General features: G+C 45.7%; 1 protein-coding gene across 1 annotated transcript; it reads left to right on the forward strand.

The window, feature by feature from the left end:
* Nucleotides 1–2,737: 2,737 nt before the first annotated feature.
* Nfkbiz (NFKB inhibitor zeta) lies at nt 2,738–13,927 on the forward strand. The gene is made up of 11 exons (XM_004670456.2): nt 2,738–3,222; nt 3,888–3,918; nt 4,048–4,151; nt 4,633–5,405; nt 5,986–6,091; nt 6,472–6,618; nt 6,798–6,861; nt 7,122–7,291; nt 8,659–8,769; nt 8,894–9,061; nt 12,610–13,927. Exons 1-11 carry the CDS (start codon nt 3,094–3,096, stop codon nt 12,661–12,663), a joined length of 1,857 nt encoding a protein of 618 aa, XP_004670513.2. The 5' UTR covers nt 2,738–3,093; the 3' UTR covers nt 12,664–13,927.
* Nucleotides 13,928–14,597: the final 670 nt, after the last annotated feature.

Here is a 14,597-nt window from a genome sequence, read left to right on the forward strand (position 1 = left end):
AGCCACTGCAAATGAAGTCCAGATGCATGCGCCACCTTGTGCGTCTGGCTTCCGTGGGTCCTGGGGAATCGAACGTAGGTCCTTTGGCTTTGCAGGCAAGCGCCGTAATCGCTAAGCCGTCTCTCCAGCCCACCAAAGCAGCATCTTAAAGAAAAATATAAGCGATTAGCTGTGTTCCAGGTAATTCGACTTGTGCGCACTGGAGGCCGGCCTCACAGCCAAGGCTTCCGGGTTGGAAGGCGCTGGGAGGCCGTGCGGGGCCGCAGACCAAGGAAGGCCGCGGGGCGCCCCTGGCGGGCCTCGCTCCCGGCCGGCCGACCGGTCCTCGCGGCCGCGCGGGCGTCTCGGGGCGGGGCGCCGGGGTTTCCAGGGCAGGGCGGCGGCGGCGCGTTGCCTCATCGCGGGCTTTACTGGAAACGCGCGCCGGGGGGCCGGGCGGGCGGCGGCGGCGCAGCCAATGGCGGGGCGGGGCGGGGAGGGGCGGGGCTGGGCTGGCGGCGCAGCCAATGGCGGGGCGGGCGGCGGCGGCGCAGCCAATGGCGAGGCGGGGCGGGGCGGCGCGGGCGGTGCGGCGGCACTTAAGCGGCGGCGCGGCGGGCGGGCGGGAGCGGGCGCGGGAGCATGGTGGTGGAGCCGCTGCCGGGCGGGAGCCGCGGCCCCGACCCCCTCGGCGAGGGCGACGGCGACGGCCACGCGCGGCTGGACGCGGCCGCGCAGCGCGGCGCCTCGGGCAGCCCGCTCGACCTGGCCTACTTCTACGGGGCGCCGGCCGCCGGCGACGCGCGCTGCCCCGCGCCCGGCTCGCCGGGCTCCGACTCGTCCGACTTCTCGTCGGCGTCGTCGTGCGGGGCCGTGGAGAGCCGGCCGCGGGGCGGAGCGGGAGGCGCCCGCGCGGAGCGCCCGCCAGGTACGGCCGCGGGGGCCGCGGGAGCGTCCGCCCTTCCCCGCCCGTCCCCTTCCCGGCCGCCCGCGCCGGCTCCACCCGCGCCCCGGCGCTGACCCGAGCCGAGCCGAGCGCCGAAGCCCGCGGGCCGGGCCGGGCCGGGCCGGGCCGGGCGAGTCCAGCCGGCGTCGGAGCTCGGCTGCTGTGGGGCGACTGGGCGGGGAGGCGGCGGGCCGGGCGGGCTCTGCGGCCTTGTTTCCGCGCGCACGCCTTAGGCTGGAAACCGGTTTCCAGCACCGGGGGGCGCAGTGACCCCCACCCCCCGCTTTGGGGTCGCGAGTTGGTTGGTTTCCTTTCTTCATGAGCCGATTTGCAGGAAAACAGAAGGCCACTGTGGGTAGCTTTAAAGAATAAAGACCTAGTTATGCAGTTGGAGATTCTCATCGGTTTCTTTCTTTCTTTCTTTTTTATTTGAGAGCGACAGGCACAGAGAGAAAGACAGGTAGAGGGAGAGAGAGAGAATGGGCGCGCCAGGGCTTCCAGCCTCTGCAAACGAACTCCAGACGCGTGCGCCCCCTTGTGCATCTGGCTAACGTGGGACCTGGGGAACCGAGCCTCGAACCGCGGTCCTTAGGCTTCACAGGCGAGCGCTTAACCGCTAAGCCATCTCTCCAGCCCCCTCTTTTTTTTTTTTTTAATAGTTACTCTTTTGGGTGTACCTTACGGCCAACCATTCCCATTTTAAGTATCTCATATTTTTAAAAACTTAGTTTTCATTTTAAAATCTTGTGACTTAAGGCACAATGCTGAGTGTGGCCTATAGGAAGGTGTAACTGCATTGCCAACTTGTCTCAGGCCTTTTGGACCTTTGGCCTTTATCTACTGGCCGGATTTTTGCTAGTTTTGGGTTCACCACACAGCCAGGGGGGATTCCTGAAACTGCGTTTTTCTCCCTGTGACGTGGTTGTAAGATTACTAACTGCTGTCATTCCAGAGGAATGTTGTTAGATTCCGGCAACTGTGGTGTCTGTTGAAATCCCAGAACTTAAATGCAAGACCACCTAATCTTTTATTCACTCCATTAGTGAAATGTTTGTCTTGTGATAATTGATGTTCAAATTACCCATTGTTTCTTGTCCATCTCTCCCCCCCCATTCTAGACAGTGGCACGAATATTCACTTCCTGACTTCTAAAAAAATGTTCGTGGTATTTGCCAAAAGGTTATGACACAAACATCGAATTTTAAAGTGCATTCTAAAGTTTAAATGTGAAGGAGCATGTTTCCTTTTTTCTTAAGAGTGCCTCATAGACGCAATTCTAAAGACTGAGGGGAAGTCCTGTGTGTGTGTGTGTGTGTGTGTGTGTGTGTGTGTACACATATGGAAATATGTTTTAGCTTAGAGAATTTCAACAGCTTTCTTGAATTAAAGGAAATACCAGGAAATAAATCTAAGACGTTAGTTGCTAGGCTTTGCTACATCCATGGAGGAAATTGACAGTTTGACAGACTTCATAATTTCTTTTTATTTATTTGAGAGTGACAGAGAGAGAAAGAGGCAGAGAGAGAGCGACAGACAGAGAGAGAAAGAGGCAGAGAGGGAGAGAGAGAGAGGGAGGGAGGGGGGAGGGGGGGTCATGCCAGGGCCTCCCGCCACTGCAAACGAACTCCAGACGCATGCGCCCCCTTGTGCATCTGGCTAACGTGGGTCCTGGGGAATCGAGCCTCGAACTGGGGTCCTCAGGCCTCACAGGCAAGCGTTTAACTGCTAAGCCATCTCTCCAGCCCCAGACTTCATAATTTCTGTGTGAACATGAAAGCTTTGGTTAAAAACTACAAGTACATCTTTTCTCCAAGGATTTTTCCAAGTCAAGAATAATTACTAATCTCTGATCTTGTTTCATGAGCAGATTGTATTGAGAAACAGGCTTTATGTGGGTGCATATCTTGGCTCCTGAGATCCTTGACCACATTTGACTGAGCTTTTTAATTCTTTAGGATGTTTGGTAGGAAATTTCTCCCAGCAACTTTAGAACCCTTTTGAAGAGCCTGGGTACTCAGGCCAAGGTGTTGACCAAAGGGAGTTGGAAAGACTTATCAGTTGCTTGGGGCCTTCTTACATAAGGCAGCTGTGCTTTGGGGGATTCAGGGTCTTGCCAGTGGAGATGTAATTAGAACATTTTCTTTTCTTTTGGAACAGTTGAGCCCCATATGGGGGTTGGCAGGCAGCAGAGAGGACCCTTTCAAGGTGTTCGTGTGAAGAACTCGGTGAAGGAGCTCTTGCTGCATATCCGAAGTCATAAACAGAAGGCCTCTGGCCAGGCTGTGGATGGTTTTAAGGTGGTGTCTGCTCTTCTGTTATGAGAGGGCTGGGGGAGATTAGTCTGTCTGGGTTGCTGTTCTCTGCTAAGCTAGGTCCAGTAAAGTCACTTGACAAACTCCACAGGACAGTCTGTATTTGTCTTGTTGGCTGTTTTCCTATCAATGTAGCTCAAGGCCAGGTACCTGGTAAGTGTGTAAGAGAATTTTAATGAGTGAATAGCTGAAAGCAAGCTAGCGGCAAGGAAATTAAAACATTTTGAGTAGAAAGAGGAAAATTCAGATAGTTGAATTTTAAAAAATATTTATTTGAGAGTGAGAGGCAGAGGCTGATAAAAGAGAGAGTATGGGAGTGCCAGGGCCTCCAGCCATTGCAGATGAACTCCAGACAAATGTGCATTTGGCTTTATGTTGGTACTGGGGAATTGAACCTGGGTCCTTTGGCTTTTCCAGCAATTTCTCCAGCCCTCAGAGGGTTAATTTTATCTTGACCTGAGTTGAACAAGGTGAAAGTGAAAATGGAGAAGTGATAGAATGAAAACTGAGATAGAAAAATACTAGTAGAATAGCAATCTCAAAGATTTATGGTGTGCTGTAAAGAGTGGTAGAGATAAGTCTTTATTGATGTATATTAAGTAGGTAACCATTTACGTGCACTAAATTGGGATTATTTTTTTCCTTTGTAGACACAGAGTGTAAACATTGACCAATTCACAGGTAAGAGCTACTTCTCTTTATTCATAATTTTATTGATGGTTTAGAGAAAAATAATTTATTAGTGGGACTATGGGTAAAATTTGGAAGATTAAAATGATCACAGATTTTATATTCCTTCTTTGGGTACAGAATTGAAGAACACAGTGTCCTACAGTGGGAAAAGAAAAGGGACTGATTTTCTGTCAGATGGATCAGCTTGCAAAAGGTCAGCTATCTTCCACACTCACTTTGTGGTAAGTATCTTGTACCCTTTGGATAATGTTTCTGGACTAATGTTACTCTTTAGAAAAAATATTTTTTGGTACCTTTTTTTTTTTTTCGAGGTAGGGTCTCACTCTAGCCCAGGCTGACCTGGAATTCGCTATGTAGTCTCAGGGTGGCCTAGAACTCATAGTGATCCTATCTCTGCCTCCCAAGTGCTTGGGATTAAAGGTGTGCGCTACCACACCTAGCTAGAGTTAATTCCCCCCCCCTTTTTTGGTTTTTCGAGGTAGGGTCTCACTCTAGCCCAGGCTGACCTGGAATTCACTGTGAAGTCTCAGGGTGGCCTTGAACTCACAGCAATCCTCCTACCCTCTGCCTCCTGAGTGCTGGGATTAAGGTGTGTGCCACCATGCTCGGCTATTTTTTGGTATTTTTGATTGAACTCTAGTAGCTCTTGGAATTCTTCTAGAAGGAAGTGAATTTGAAAATTGCACTTTTTTTACTTTCCAGACACCACCTCAGACACTGACACCTGGGGAGAGCATGGAAGATGTTCGTCACAGTGACTCCAAACCCAACAGCAGTGCCGATCTGCTTCAGAACATTATAAATATTAAGAATGAATGCAGCTCGGTTTCGCTGAACACAGTCCAAGTTAGCTGGATGAACCCTGTGCTCCCCCAGAGCTCACCCCCGGACCCGCATCAGGACTTCCATGGAGGGCAGGTCTTCTCTCCACCTCAGAAGTATCAACCGCTCCAAGTCAGCAGCTCCCCGCAAGTGATGGACCAGGCTTCCGTGTACCAGTATTCTCCGCCGAGCCGGAGCGCGGAGCCGCAGCCGCACTACGTGCACAGCCCGTCGCTGCAGTACGCCGCCCACTCTGGGCCGCCGCAGCCCCCCACCCACGAGCCCAGCCTCTTCGATCATCAGGAGCCACACTTCTGCCCCAACCAAAGTTTTGTGTCCCTACTTAGTGGTCCTGGGGAGTCTGAGAATATGGCTGTTCCCCTGCAGACCTCCTCTGAAGTCCAGCAACAACATGGTGCTCATCTGCAGAGCTTCAGCATGACGCCAAACGATGCCTGCGGCGCGCTGGGTGTGCTCGAGGCAGGCGACCCCTCCCTCGGCGCGTCACTGCCCTTCCAGAACATCATCGGGAGCCCAATGAGCACCACGCAGTTGGGGAAGTCACTTTTTCAGTGGCAGGTAGAGCAGGAAGAAAGCAAATTGGCAAATATTTCCCAAGACCAGTTTCTTTCTAAGGATGCAGATGGTGACACGTGAGTATCCTTTTCTCTTACGTACTTAGTTTGGCAAGCCATGTACCTAGTAACATAGTCATTTCTAGATTTATACCAAGCTATACCTTATTGATTGGCTAGCCAGGTGACAAGTGTAGGCAGAATCTGCTACTCAGTGATAGCTAATATTTTGAGGACCAGTGTAGATTATGCAGCTGAAATAATGAGATCACAATTAGGTGTAAATTATGAGTCGATTTGTAGGCTAAGTCCTATTCTGCCCTGATGTCTTTATGGCCTTGGGCAAGTTATTTAAAATCTCTATGCTTAGATTTTTTTGATGTGTAAAATAGAAATAATCCCCTCATTGTGTTTTTATGAGTGTTAAATAATAGACGTAAACTGCTTAACATTGCATTGGCATTCCTTTTATTCTCGTAGCCAAGCTCACCCCACTGCAGTTCAGACTACAGACCTAGGAAACACAGGTTCTGTCGTGTTTCATTGGAGCTCACCCGCACCAGTACATCAAAATGGCCTGAAGGAAGTTGTGTTTTCTTTTAAAGAAAAACTTGGTGAAAGCAGAAGTAATTGACTTCTTTTGAACCCTTATCGCCAGGTTTCTTCATATTGCTGTTGCTCAAGGTAGAAGAGCTCTCTCCTATGTCCTTGCAAGAAAGATGAATGCTGTCCACATGCTGGATGTCAAGGAGCACAACGGGCAGGTGAGGCACTGCCCCACAGGGCGGAGGGGCGGCTAGGCTGAAGTGCTGTGGCAACCAGTCTCATGTGCAGATGGTTTGAGCTCAAGATTAAGAGACTTTAGTTAATATTACCTTGGAGATGTTGACTTTTTGCCACTGTCAACTTTGTTATTAATGTTAGTAAAATTATTAACTTTGTAGCTATCTGACCAAAGATTGAGTATAATTAAACCACACCCTAAGCTTATTTTAGTTTCCTTGTCTTGCAGTATCTGACTGCTTATTAGGATTTATTTTCCCTATATGGGCTTTCCCCTCAGTCCTAATTTAGTTTCATATTCCTTGTTATTGTAGTGCTGTATGTTTAAAGAAATATGTTTTGTTTTTCTCAATGTTCACAGAGTGCCTTCCAGGTGGCAGTGGCTGCCAATCAGCACCTCATAGTGCAGGATCTGGTGAACCTGGGGGCCCAGGTGAACACCACAGACTGCTGGGGGAGAACACCCCTGCATGTGTGTGCTGAGAAGGGCCACTCTCAGGTGCTGCAGGTAAGAAGAGGCCTCCCTCAGCACAATCCAGAGAGATGGGCTTGCAGACCAGAAGTTACCTGGCTGCTTGTTAGGATGATCTGTTTTGAGTTGATTTATTCATGTCTTGGGATACTAGTAAATTAGTATTTGTGTCTCTAATCTTTAGTTAACTGATGTCTCATCTGTTAATTCCACAGGCAATCCAGAAGGGGGCCATGAGGAGCAATCAGTTTGTGGACCTTGAGGCAACTAACTATGAGGGTAAGCTGCTGCTCTGCATGGGGTCAGGGGCTGGTAGGAGTGGTTCGCAGTCTGCCGAACACTGAAGGCCACACTCAGAAGGAAAGTGGGTAGTTAGAGCTCTGAGGTGCTTTATAGGTGGAATGGGCACCAGGGCCGGACAGAGTTCTGTGAGTTTTTATGGAGCCCCTTTGAGATGAAGTGAGAAGCCATCCTCAGAGAATTAATAGAGTGATGGAAAGGCTGAATGGGGTCTTGACCACCTCTTCGTCTCTCTTCAGGCCTGACTCCGCTGCATTGTGCTGTCATGGCCCACAATGCCGCCGTGCATGAGCTCCAGAGAAACCAGCAGCCTCACTCGCCCGCAGTCCAGGAGCTGTTGCTGAAGACTAAGAGTCTGGTGGACACCATTAAGTGTCTGATTCAGATGGGAGCAGCGGTAGAAGCAAAGGTAGATTCATGGACACTGCCAAAACGGCGTTGGGAAGAAAAATGGTCCCCGCAAAGTCTTTAATTGCCAGTACAGATTGAAATTCCTGTTTTGTTTTTTTTTTTTGGTCCTATTTTTCAATTGAATGAGCAACAAGTGGGAAGTTCAACTTAGATTAGTCTACTATTCTTTTCTATGAGATCTGGAGTTAGTTTTCTCTTTTTTAAAATTTTTTTTTGTTGTTCATTTTTTATTTATTTATTTGAGAGTGACAGACATAGAGAGAAAGACAGATAGAGGGAGAGAGAGAGAATGGGGGCGCCAGGGCTTCTAGCCACTGCAAACGAACTCCAGACGCTTGCGCCCCCCTTGTGCATCTGGCTATCGTGGGACCTGGGGAACCGAGCCTCGAACCGGGGTCCTTAGGCTTCACAGGCAAGCGCTTAACCGCTAAGCCATCTCTCCAGCCCAGTTTTCTCTTTTTTAAACTGGAAAATATTTTAGTCTTTTAAAATATAGGACTTAATTATATATATTTTATGTTCAAAGCACTGTGTTTGCTGTTTGCTTTTGGGGGAGTGCCCAAGTCATAAGCCACATGCAGTGATAGAGGGCTTATTATCTAATAAAAGACCTAAGAGGTGCAGTTTAGCATAACTTTACATGGTCACCACCAATCATGAAAACATAGGTGAATACATAATGATTTTTTTGTTTATTTTTCGAGGTAGGGTCTCGCTGTGGCCCAGGCAATCTAGAATTCACTACGTAGTCTCAGGGTGGCCTCAAACTCTTGGCAGTCCTCCTACCTCTGCCTCCTGAGTGCTGGGATTAAAAGTGTACACCACCATGCCCAGCTCATATTTATTTTTGATCTAATACATGCTAAGAAAGTATAACTGCATATTTCTACATTTTATGGCTACCCTGCACACAAGAGTAGACTGCTAAGAGGCAAGTAGATACATTAAGAAGAAGAATGTAAGAGGGATAGAGATTCCACTTAAACTTGGACGTTAGGAAGGTTTGTGGAGAGAAAGCATTTAAAGTATCTCCTTTTTTGTTTTTTAAACTCACTTATTTGCAAGTAGAGAGAGGAAGATAGAGAGAGAGGAGACACAGAGAGAATGGGCATGCTAGGGCTTACAGCTGCTGAAAATGAACTCCAGAAACATGTGCCACTTTGTGCATCTGGCTTTCGTGGGCACTGGGGAATTGAATTGGAGTTGTTAGGTTTTGCAGGCAAGCAACTTAACCACTGAGCCATCTCTCCATCCCTTAAAGTATATCTCTAAGGCTGATTTAGTTATTAGAGACAGGGTAAAGATTGTATTTCAAGGCCTGGTTTCTGGACTTTTCATCTTTCACCTTTCTTGGCCTTTGTCAAGGACCGTAAAAGTGGCCGAACAGCCCTGCACTTGGCAGCAGAAGAAGCAAATCTGGAACTCATCCGCCTCTTTTTGGAGCTGCCCAGTTGCCTGTCTTTTGTGAATGCAAAGGTAATTTCAGAAAGCTTCAGGAATGCCAGAGTCAGAAAGACCTTCTACACACCTTCAAGCTTTTGAGCTCCTTTCGTGGAAATTTCTCTTTCCTAATGCGAGTTAATTTGTGTCTTGTGTTCAGGCTTACAATGGAAACACTGCCCTCCATGTTGCTGCCAGTCTGCAGTATCGGGTGACTCAGCTGGATGCCGTCCGCCTGCTGATGAGAAAGGGAGCGGATCCAAGTACTCGGAACTTGGAGAATGAGCAGCCAGTGCATTTGGTTCCCGATGGCCCCGTGGGAGAACAGGTGAGGTCACGGAGGAGAGGAAGTGCCTTTAGGCATTCTGGTCTGAAACCCAGGGAGAAAAAGTTGTGCCAAGCATAGAGCGTCTGATGTGCAGGTGGGCTATACCAGTGTCCATTCCCATAATAGTCACTGTAGCATGTTGGAGTGAACCACTGTATTTCCAAAGGGAAGAGTAAGAAATCTGAGGGGTTTATTCATGGACTCAGGATGGTCAGGTAAGTTAGTGTGTTTGCTTTTATGATACAAATCTAGGTTGAATAAGTCAGAATGGCTCAAGGTTTGGAAACTGCTGAGAGAGGAGATACCATGGTTCCTGCAGATCCTAAAGAAAGGAATTTCTGGTAGGCAGCAATGAACCTTGAAAATGCTGTGAAAGGAGTTGATGTCCATAGATTGTTTAAGACAGTTCCAAGCTGCGAGAAGAACTCAGTGAGCACCAGCTTTTCCTGGTGCTCTGTTTCTGGAATCTACTACATGATCCTGGGTAGGAGGACATGCTACTATATAATTTAGAACCCAGAAGTGTTTTATATGTTGAAGTTATGCTTTGCTTATTAAATGTGGCTTATCACTGGGGAGTGAGTAATTTGATGTTTCTAGAAAATAAGAACTTAGGTTTGATTATATTCATCCCCTCCTATCGAACCCTCTCTTCCCAACTACTACCACTTTCATATCTTTTTCTTGCTTGTTTTGTGACCCAGAGTTTAGTTAGGGTTGTTTGTATGAGCATGGGTGGGGTGTTATTTGCAGGCACATGGATAAATACCAGTGGCTACACCACCAAAGAAAGTGATGCTCTTTAAGCAATCATTAATTGCCAATAATAACTTAATCCTTTTAAAAAAATTATTCATTTGAGAGAGAAAGAGGCAGATAGAAAGAGAGAGAATGGCATGCTAGGGCCTCTAGCCACTGTAAACCATCTCCAGATGGCTGCACCACCTTGTATGTCTGGTGTTATGTGGGTACTGAGGAGTCAAACTTGGGTCCTTAGGCTTTGCAGGCAAGTGCCTTAACAGTTGAGTCATCTCTCCAGCCCACAATTTAAGTCTTTTAGGAAATTGTTGCTGGGCATGGTGGCGCACACCTTTAATCCCAGCACTTGGGAGGCAGAGGTAGGAGGATCACCGTGAGTTTGAGGCCACCCTGAGACTCCATAGTAGTGTTAGTGTATTCCAGATCAGCCTGAGCTAGAATAAGACCCTACCTTGAAAAAACAAACAAAAAGAAATTATTTTTGATGGTAATCTTTTCTCAAGGAGAATTAGGAGGATTATAGATGTAGATTATTACATATTACATATATTATTAGATATCCAAAGAAAGGATGAGGTTTATCTTTTTTTTTGCTTCCTAGCTGTCATTGTGACCATAATGTTATAGTAATTTCTGTTTGCAGAGCTCTTCTAAGGGATAGTTTCTAACAGTTGTCCTGTATATCATGCTACTTTATAGTTTTCAAAAATAGGCTGGAGGTGGTGATGGAAAAAAAAAAAAAAAATCCCAGCACTGAGGTAGGAGGATTGCCAGGAATGGGAGTCTAGCCTGGAGCTACAGAGTAAGTTCCAAGTCAGCCTGAGCTAGAGTGAGACCCTACCTTGAAAAGAAACAAACATAAACAAAAAAGCAACCCCCCCCCCCAAAAAAAGTTACAAAAACATTGAAGTATAAGGGCTTAGCTGAGAAAATGGGTATTTTAAAGGCGTTTCAGGGACAGGAGCCATCCGTAGTGAATAGCAGAGACCTCAAGCCGGTGCTTGCTGCTTCACTGCTGTGTGCACGTGTCACAGCGCTCCTAGACACCCTTGCGAGGTAGAGGGAGGCTCCCGCGGCTCCTCACTAGGTGCTCTCAGGGGAGAAGGCCTTTCCTGTGTTGTCAGGCTGTGGTCACTGAGCATATCTTTGTATCACTATAAGCCACTCCCCCATCCTCCTCTAAACCAGTAATTCGTACATGTTGTGGGCTGGGAGATGGACAAAACTGGTCAGACTGGGACGTAGTCAGCCGTTGATCGAATGATCCAGAGCTGATATGCCGCTGCTGCAACACCCAGATTTTATGATTGCTCCTCGTTGGAGGACATGAAGATGTGCTTTGAGTGTATATTCTTTTTACTTGAGGCTGGCTTCATAGTAAGTGGGATATCTTAATGTACTTTAATTTTTGCCATATACTAGATATTTTCACAAATAATAGGAGTAAAGATTAGGAAAGGATGGGCTGGAGAGATGGCTCAGTGGCTAAAAGCTCTTGCTTGTGAAGCCTAGGCCTGGGTTTGATTCCCTAGTACCTGTGTAAACCCAGATGCACAAAGCAGCATATGCATCTGGAGTTCATTTGCAGTGGCAGGAGGCCTCAGCGTGCCCATACCCACTTACTCTGATTCCCTTTCCCCCCTCAAATAAAATCTTAATAAAACACCTAACTTTAAAAAACAAAGGTTAGGGGCTGGAGAGATGGCTTAGCTGAGGGCCTAGGTTCAATTCCCCAGCACCCATGTAAGCCACATGCACCCATGTAAGCCACATGCACCCATGTAAGCCATATGCACAAGGTGGCACAAGAGTCTGAACTTTGTTTGCAGTGGCTGGAGGCCCTGGTATGCCCATTCTCTTTTTCCCAAAATAAATAATATGTTTAAAAATCAAAGATTAAGCTGGGTGTGGTAGCTTATGCCTTTAGTCCTAGCACTCTGGGAGGCAGAGGTAGGGCAATTGCCTTGAGTTCAAGGCCACTCTGAGACTACATAGTGAATTCCAGGTCAGCCTGAGCGAGAGTGAGACCCTACCTCGAAAAAACCAAAAAACAACTAAACAAAAAAACAAAGGTTAAGAATAGGAAAGGAATATAGGCCTTATTTAAATTGTTGAAGTTTTTCAATTGTAGATTTTTTTCTTTTGTTTTTCAAGGTAGGGTTTTGTTCTAGTCCAGGCTGACCTGGAATTCACTATGTAGTCTCAGGGTGTCTTCCAACTCATGGCAATCCTCCTACCTCTGCTTCCCAAGTGCTGGGCTTAAAGGCATGTGCCACCACACTCAGCAACTGTAGATAATTTTTTTTTTTGTTCATTTTTTATTTATTTATTTGAGAGTGACAGACACAGAGAGAAAGACAGATAGAGGGAGAGAGAGAGAATGGGCGCGCCAGGGCTTCCAGCCTCTGCAAACGAACTCCAGACGCGTGCGCCCTCTTGTGCATCTGGCTAACGTGGGACCTGGGGAACTGAGCCTCGAACCGGGGTCCTTAGGCTTCACAGGCAAGCGCTTAACCGCTAAGCCATCTCTCCAGCCCAACTGTAGATAATTTTAAGATGTTTTCCTGTCTTGTCTTCAAAGATCATTATAAGAAACCTAAAATAAGTCTTAAAATGACTTCTAGCTTTTATTTGGATCTGGACAAACATTATTTCTATTTCTCATATGCTTACCAGTAAGTAGCATGTTATGATAGAGCATTTAGGAAGGGAATGGAACTCTGAAGGGACTATACCACTTTGATCATCAGATATAAACTTGACAAGTTTTCAATTTCTTTCTCTTCCAGATCCGACGTATACTGAAGGGAAAGTCCATTCAGCAGAGAGCACCACTGTATTAGCTCTGTTGGCCTGGCGTCGGGTCAGCAACACTCACTGTCAGTTAGGCAGTCCTGATGTATCTGTACATAGACCATTTGCCCCGTATTGGCAAATGTAAGTTGTTTCTACGAAACAAACACATTTAGTTCACTATTATATAGTGGGTTATATTAAAAGAAGAAGAAAATGTCCAATTTCTCTTGGCAGATTTGCATATTTCATACCCACGTATCTGGGATCTATACACCTGAATTTGATCTGAATGATAAAATTGTCTTCAATAAAGTAGCTTTTGGGTGGGAAAAGACTGATTCATGGCATAAGGCATTGCTCATGTAGCTGTTACCAGTTTCAAAGCAGGTAAATTTTCAACTTTTTATTTTTTTTAAAGAAAAATGAAAGCATTTGAAAGGAAAGAAAAAAACTGGTTATGTGGTTGAGGCTTCTTTCGGCTTGACACAGCACCTGGTGGGTCCTTGCCTTGGACTAGGTAGAAGGCATCTGGGTTAGATTTTGATCTGTGTAACCAATATGTAGTTGTTAACTTTTACTTGTAAAAACATTGTACATATTTGGTTATTAAGGCAGACATTTGAATGTATACATCAATAAAGTAGAAAAGAATAAGTGAATTGTCACTGACTTTTAAAATTATATACACTCAAAGGATGTGTTATTGTGTAATTGCCCAACTGAAGTCTTTGTAAATAAAGCAAGTGGGAGTTGGTCCCCAAGTCATTGTTTGAAATTCTCATGCATTGGAATGAGGCACATTGTATGCAGGTTACTGTATATTTTTGAAGAGAACCTTTCTATGGTATATCTTCTAGAATTTTTATTTTACATGTTCTGTTGAAATTTTTTGTTTATAAAAACAAAAATTCAACGTTAAAACATTTCTGTTGTCTATTGTCATGGAATAGTAATGTGTCATAATGCTTGTGTTATTCATAAAACTGTTTTTCTTTTTAGTAATGTTAATTCTGTTAACATAATTTTGCTTATATCTGGTATGTCCTGAGGAATTTGGCTTTGACTGCATACCCTTTATGATCAATATGATTCATTCAAAATGACCAGTCTTTTAAGTCACTAACGTAACATCTTTGTAGCTGAGTGCTTTTTAAAAAGATAACCTTTGAATTGAGCACATTGATCCAGTATGTCTTATGGACAAAAGTTAGGTAGTAATTACTTGGTATCTGTAAGTATGGTAGGATGAAAACCAGTCCGTTTCACACTGGAAATCTTATGAATGGTTTCAAATAAATATTAATAAACTCAGGTTGTCCTAAGAATATTTTCCTTTTCTCAGTGCCTATATATTTGAGTAGGTATTTTTGCAGTAGTGGACATTGACCCAAGGGCCTTGGGTGTGCTAGGCAAGCACTTTACCACTGAGCTAAATTCTGACCTGATGACAAACCTAAATCCCTTTAAATCACATGATCTATCACTTTGGATTTTATGAGAGCATACTTCCTGAAGTTATACCTTTTAACATCAAAAATGGCTTGTTAGACTCATTAGCAAAGGATTGTTAGGACTTGAAAACATGGATGTTTAGTAGGAATTGTTTTTATTTTGCTAAAAAGCTTAACAAGAGCAGTGAGCCTGGGAAAGGCAGTTTAGACGTTACTCTATCATCTTCAGAGGGCTGGAAATCTCTCAGTGAGGGTCTTCCTCTTCCCAACAGGCCATTTCGACATCAACATCTATCAGCATCAGTCAATACAATCACTGCACGTACATCCTAGTTCTTGTAATTGTTTTGAGAGCCTGATGAAAGGTATGAGTTCTTTTCCCTGGAAAAATGCATGTAAGCACATACACACAAAGGTGTATGTAGTATGGGGTTTCATAGCCCCAGAAGACCATGACTCATCTCTGTATATAGGTAAAATGTGTGAGCTATTCAGTTCTTACACATACAATTCAACATTATTAACTATGG

Source organism: Jaculus jaculus, chromosome 4 (assembly GCF_020740685.1).
Source record: "Jaculus jaculus isolate mJacJac1 chromosome 4, mJacJac1.mat.Y.cur, whole genome shotgun sequence".
Taxonomy (NCBI): domain Eukaryota; kingdom Metazoa; phylum Chordata; class Mammalia; order Rodentia; family Dipodidae; genus Jaculus; species Jaculus jaculus.